The sequence below is a fragment of the Pteropus vampyrus genome, unplaced genomic scaffold, assembly GCF_000151845.1.
Source record: "Pteropus vampyrus isolate Shadow unplaced genomic scaffold, Pvam_2.0 Scaffold36, whole genome shotgun sequence".
In the NCBI taxonomy this organism is placed as follows: Eukaryota; Metazoa; Chordata; class Mammalia; order Chiroptera; family Pteropodidae; genus Pteropus; species Pteropus vampyrus.
In genome coordinates, this window is record NW_011888817.1 from 11,147,565 (window position 1) to 11,153,660 (window position 6,096).

General features: G+C 52.5%; 1 protein-coding gene across 1 annotated transcript in view; it reads left to right on the forward strand.

Moving 5' to 3' along the window:
- The window catches only part of GJB3 (gap junction protein beta 3), a 6,589-nt gene extending 2,102 nt beyond the window's left edge, over positions 1 to 4,487 (forward strand). The window contains exon 2 of the mRNA XM_011357917.2: positions 2,834 to 4,487. Coding sequence (XP_011356219.1) covers positions 2,868 to 3,680 — 813 coding nt within the window. The 5' untranslated portion in view covers positions 2,834 to 2,867 and the 3' untranslated portion in view covers positions 3,681 to 4,487. The remainder of the gene's footprint in view (positions 1 to 2,833) is intronic.
- Positions 4,488 to 6,096: the final 1,609 nt, after the last annotated feature.

A 6,096-nucleotide genomic window follows, 5' to 3' on the forward strand; every position in this document is an offset into this window, starting at 1 on the left:
TGGGCTAGGGCTTGATCCTGCCTGCCAGACCAAGCTGAGGGTTGGAGGCGGCGGAAAAGCGGGTGATGGAGGGATCTTTCCAGCCCAACCACCCCACTGCCTTCTTGCTCCTCGATTCTGGGCGGGGATGGGGGCTCCATCTGCCGCAAGGTTCCCAGACACCCACCTTCTACGTCCGCAAACTCCCAAGCAGCCTGGAACGGAGGAAAATGGGGGCGGGGGCCGGGGGGTGAGTCGCAGAAGGGAGGAAGTGTAGTATTTTAGATCTTGCTGGAAATCCGTGTAAACCGCGGGCCGACTTAAGTTATACGGGGATTTTTCGACTGTGCGGAAGTTGGCGCTCCTAATTCCCGCGCTGTTCAAGGATCAATGGTGGTTCTGAGATTGCGGTGGATTACAGAGTGGGGACAAAAGCTGGGCGCTCTTCGGTCCAGGAGCTGGTGTTGGGGGCTGCAGGGGGAACCAGAACCGGCTCCACCAGTCCCCGGCCTGGGCTTGGAAGGAAATTCTTTGCCGGTGAGTCGGGTACTTGGGGTGTGTCTTAGTAGTGACTGAGCAGATAGGACCGGAGGGTGTAAGTAAGGTGGAAGCCCAGAAGGGGGCTGCACCCGGGTGGGCTGCCGTGGGAGGACGTCAGGTAGAAGCACATGTCAGGCTCCCTGTCCTCCCAGGGCTGGCAGGGAGGGCTCCAACCTTCACCTCATTTGTCTTGAACTCCCACCAGGTGAGTAGCAGGCTGGGGAGGAAATGGTCTCATACATCTCACAAACAGCTCAAGAAAGTAGAAGTTATTTGCCTTTAGAGATAAGGACATGAGGTCAAGGAGATTAGGGAATTCTTGGACGTCACCTAGCTAGTAAGTGACAGAGCTGAGGCTTGAATTCAGTATGTGACTCCACGCACAACGCACATTCCACTCCCGGTCTTAGAAGGAGCAGAGAAGGGGAGAAGAGGAGATTGTGCACTGATGGGGTCTTCCCCAATTACCCCATCTTGTCCTCCCAGACATGAGACATCAGGAGGGCTGAGGCACTGAAAAGGAATTGCACCTTCTCCCTCTCTCGAGAAGGGACGTTTTCCCCCAAGCTACCTTGTCCAGACTGCACCTTAAGGGCTCCTGCGGCACCTCCCAGCCCCTCCCTCCAAGCTGCCTCTCTGAGAATTCAGCATTCATTTGTTCATTCAACATATATTGAGTACCTACTATATGCCAAACGCTAGGCACTAATTTAAAGCAGTAGGTAAAACAGAGTTGACATTCTAGTGGGGAGAAAGACAATGAAAAGAACAAATGGTGATTAAATGCTATAACGAAAATAAAGGAGGCAGGAGCAGGGGGACTGGGAGGGAAGGGGCTCCCAGATTCAGGATCATCTGGGGAAGTCTTGAAGGAGATGTTTGAGCAGAGACCTCAGTGATAAGGATCCAGCCATGAAAGGTTCTAAGGTTTTCCAGGCAGCAGTAAAAATTACAAAGCCCCCAAGGTCACTAGGGCAGCTGGAGCAGAGAGATGCAGGGTGAGAGTATAGGAGAGAAGGGTGAGAATATAAAGTCTGGGGGTTAATTCTAAGCGTAAAGAGAAGCTAGTAGAGAGTTTTCAACAAGGGACTGACATGATCCAATTTAACGGGCTCTAGGGATACAGGAGCAGACACTAAAAGGCCAGTGCGGAGGCCATGGCAATAATACCAACGTGTTGATGGTGGCTTAGACTAGGGTGGTGGCATTGGAGGGGTGAAAAGCAATCATTCAGGGGGTGGACTGACTGGCATCATGCGTGCTCAGAGTCACAAACCGAGTTCCAAGAGCACTCACATGTACACACAGGCCCACACACCCACGTGGAGAGGCGCATGCTCTTACACCCACAGCAGCATGCAGACACAAGGCACACTGAGGCAGACCCACCCATCCACACCCTCTGAGTCACTCTGGGACTGGGAAAAAAGATGTGTGATATGGAGGCCTGGACAAAGCATGTCTCCCCACTACAAAGCCCTGGCATCCAGCACAGCTGAGGTGGTTGGGTCTCCCCCAGGCCCTCATGTAGGGAGTTCTCTAGATATTCTCTAGATCTGTTATTCCCCGGAGCCAAACCATTACCCCGCTCCACACACACGCCCAACATGAATTGGTCTCCTAACTTCACCACCTGCTGGCTATGAAACCTCGAGGAGGTTATTTCCCATCTCTGAGCTTCTGTAGATTAGGATTCAACCCCAGCTTCACAGGATGGTAGTGAGGCATCAACGAGATAAATTGCAAGAGCTGATCTGGGCAGGCACCCCTCCCCTCAGAGAAGGGGAGAGGAGGTGATGGACAGCACAGCCCTGGCATCCACAGTCCAGCCTTGAATCCAACCCTAGTTTTAAATGAGTGACTTGACCTCTCTAGATCTCATGAGTGGCCAGCATTTATTGAGCACTTATATGTACTAAGTGCTTTGCAGCCTTCATCTTCATCTGTAAATGAGGAGTGTAATAGTATCCACTTCATGGGATCATTAAAAGGATTAAATGAAATCCTGCACATAAAGTATTTAGGTTTATGCCTGGCTCATAGTAAATGTTCAGTAAATGGGAATTGTTATTATCAGCAGAGGCATATTCACTTCCTTCTGGTATACTAGCTCTGTGACTTTGGGCAAATTACTTAACCTCTCTATTTCCTACCTGTAGCTTAGAAAGAATAATAGTCCTGATCTCGTAGGGTCTTTGCAATGATCAAATGAGTCCATCCACATAAAGAGCTCAGAACAGTGCCTGGATGATAGTAAATGCTCAAAAAATGTCACCTATTCATTGACATATATTTTTTTCTATTATTTGGTCAGGTGTGCAAGGTCCTCAGCGCCCCTACCAGGCACCATGGACTGGAAGACACTCCAGGCCCTACTGAGTGGTGTGAACAAGTACTCCACAGCATTTGGGCGCATCTGGCTGTCAGTGGTGTTTGTCTTCCGTGTGCTGGTGTACGTGGTGGCCGCAGAGCGCGTGTGGGGAGACGAGCAGAAGGACTTTGACTGCAACACCAAGCAGCCGGGCTGCACCAATGTGTGCTATGACAACTTCTTCCCCATCTCCAACATCCGCCTCTGGGCCCTGCAGCTCATCTTCGTCACATGCCCCTCGCTGCTGGTTATCCTGCATGTGGCCTACCGTGAGGAGCGGGAGCGGCGGCACCGCCAGAAGCACGGTGACCAGTGCGCCAAGCTATACGACAATGCAGGCAAGAAGCACGGCGGCCTGTGGTGGACCTACCTGTTCAGCCTCATCTTCAAGCTCATCATCGAATTCGTCTTCCTCTACGTGCTGCACACTCTCTGGTATGGCTTCGGCATGCCACGCCTGGTACAGTGTGCCAATGTGGCACCCTGCCCCAATACCGTAGACTGCTACATTGCCCGGCCCACCGAGAAAAAGGTCTTCACCTACTTCATGGTGGGCGCGTCTGCTGTCTGCATCGTGCTCACCATCAGCGAGATCTGCTACCTCATCTTCCACAGGGTCCTAAGAGGCATGCGCAAGAGCAAGCCCACAGGCTGTCACAACCACAGATCCTGTGCCAGCCGGGCCTCCACCTGCCGCTGCCACCACAAGCTGGTGGATGCTGGGGAGCTGGGCCTGGACTCAAGTGGTGACAAGCTACATGCTTCAGCACCCATCCAGACCCCCATCTGACCACGGGCTGGGTAGCGATACCGGGGCTGCCAACAGGAACAGGTTGGGAGGTATTGTGCCGGTGGAGGGGTCCTACAGGTGCTGGGTGTCTCCACTTTGAATTCACTAAGCTATGCAATTTCATTTGGGGCAGATACTTTTTGAGCACTGGGCACTGTGCTAAATACCTGGGTATAGATCACACCACAGGCCCAGTGCCACCCCTTGGGGGAGACAGACACTGAAACAAGCAAATTAACTACTGCCCACAGGGGATGCTCAGGGCACTCATAGCAGAGCTTCTGCCTAACCCTGGAGGCAGCGATCAGGTGAGACTTCCCCGAGGAAGTAGTATTTAAGAGAGGTGAGAAGTACTTCCAAGCCGAGAGAATGGCAGGCACAGAGGTCCAGAGGCCACAAAAAGAGAGATGCTTGCCTTGGGTTTGGATGCACCAGACCAAAAAGAATTTTCCTTCCCTCCGGAGAATCACCCAGATTCCTGCAGTGGAGAGGAAGGATTCTGCCAGCACTCGGAGGTCTGGAGGCCTGAGAATGAAGTTGGGAAGAGGAGGAGGAGGCTCTGGCACCAGCCACTCCTCAAGACAAGCAGAGATCCTGTGAGTCATTACTGCTCTCAAGGGAAGTCCTCCTACCCCAGACTCCGCTCTCCCAGCCGCAGAAAGCCTTGTTCCCATCTTCCTCCCTACAAACGTGCTCGGTCTGGTGCCAGCCTTTCAGATCTGCTCCGTGGGACCCAGGGCGGATGCCCTGATAGGAACATCCCCAAGGCAGTTTCCTTGGAATCAATAAAGGCTGTGTTTTATACAGGTTGGCTCTGTCGTCTATTCTCCCACATTGCCACCTTAAGGCCAGGGAATGTAGCCCTCATTAGGGGAAAGAGCTCCTTGGCTGGGGTGAAGCTAGGGAGGGGGCTGCGGTGGAGGCTGGAGCTGAAGTTAGGCTGGGGCTGGAGGTGACAGGTGGAAAGCTGGAGTGGCCCCTACTGATATATGTGTTGTGACTGTAGATGTGGTCACAAGAGGGCGCTCAACGCCCAGTGCGACACCACTTCTAGCCAGTTATAGCGAGACTGCCCTGAGCACACAGAATCACTGTCCTCTGATAGACAAACCACACTCTCTCCTCCTTTGTAAACCAGTCACTGCCATCTACAACCACATCCCCATCCTGTGTACACAAAATCCCTGTTAGTCATACTCTCACTAGTTCTATATGCTCCCAACGGGCCAGTTGTCTCCTCTAAGAGCAGGTTGTCCCAGGCTCACCGGAGCATTATTCAGCTCTTTCCATGTTCTCTGAGCATTTTTTCCACACTGGGCCCCTGGTGGAATGATGGGACTGCATAAGGATTGGGAGCTCAAAGCCTGGGGGAGACAAGAACACATTCGGCTGCACCAACCACCCCCTGGGATGACTCGCAACCCCACTTCCAGCACTGTGATGACCTGAAATTTAGGGGACACCAATATCCAAGGCCAGACCAGAAGGGGAAGCAAAAAGAGTGCAAAGGGTATGCTGACCTAGAGGAATATTTAGTGACTATCGAAGCCAAGGCCAGAAGCCAGAAATCCAGGAGGCCGTGAGCCAAGAGCCAATGCAGGCAGGGAGAGGCCGGGTCATCCTGTAGACAGGACAGGCTGTGGTTCACCTCTGCTCTCAGGCATGGCCATTAGTGGAGTGGATAAGCCGGGCAAGTTTAAAGGGCCCAGGGCTGAGCTGACACCCTCCCTCAGGTCTAAATCATAGCTTAACCACTTCGTGACCACAGCTTCACCATGCTGCACTTCGGCAAGCTTTCAGAACCTCAGTCTTGTCACCAATACAATGGGAACCGTATCAATCAGAGTCCTGGCAGGAAACAGATGGCACATTCAAACCAAGTAACTTTAAAGAGTTTCCTGGAGAAACGGTTTAAAAAGGTGTGGGCATGATTAAGGAAACCCACAAAGGGTAATTGCAGTATCCAAGGGCTAGTAGCAGGGTAGCAATGGACAGGAGCTGCAGGAGGCCTCCAACCACAGAGACTAAATAAATAGCCTAGCTTCACTCTATCTCCTGCTCACCTGCCATCGGCTCCCACTGACTTGACCCAACTAGAGGCCAGAGGGCAAGGGAACCCGTTGAGGTGGTCAGTCTCCCAGGGCACAGAACAGGGTGAAGAAAGGTGGAGAGTAGATCTGAGGGGCAAAGAGAACAGTTCGGTCCAGCACTCAGGACAGTACCTAGGATAGTTGTAGAGAGAAAAGGAGACACTGTAGGTAAAACATTAGTGCAGTGCTAAAGTATCCAGTAAACACCCATGCTTAGGGAAGTCTCTGCCTGCTGCCCAGGCCTTATGGTACCTCAGCCCCAACTTGGACTGGACGTTTGCAAAGGTCTCAGGGAAAGGTGATCTCCAGCCATGCATTCCAGCATC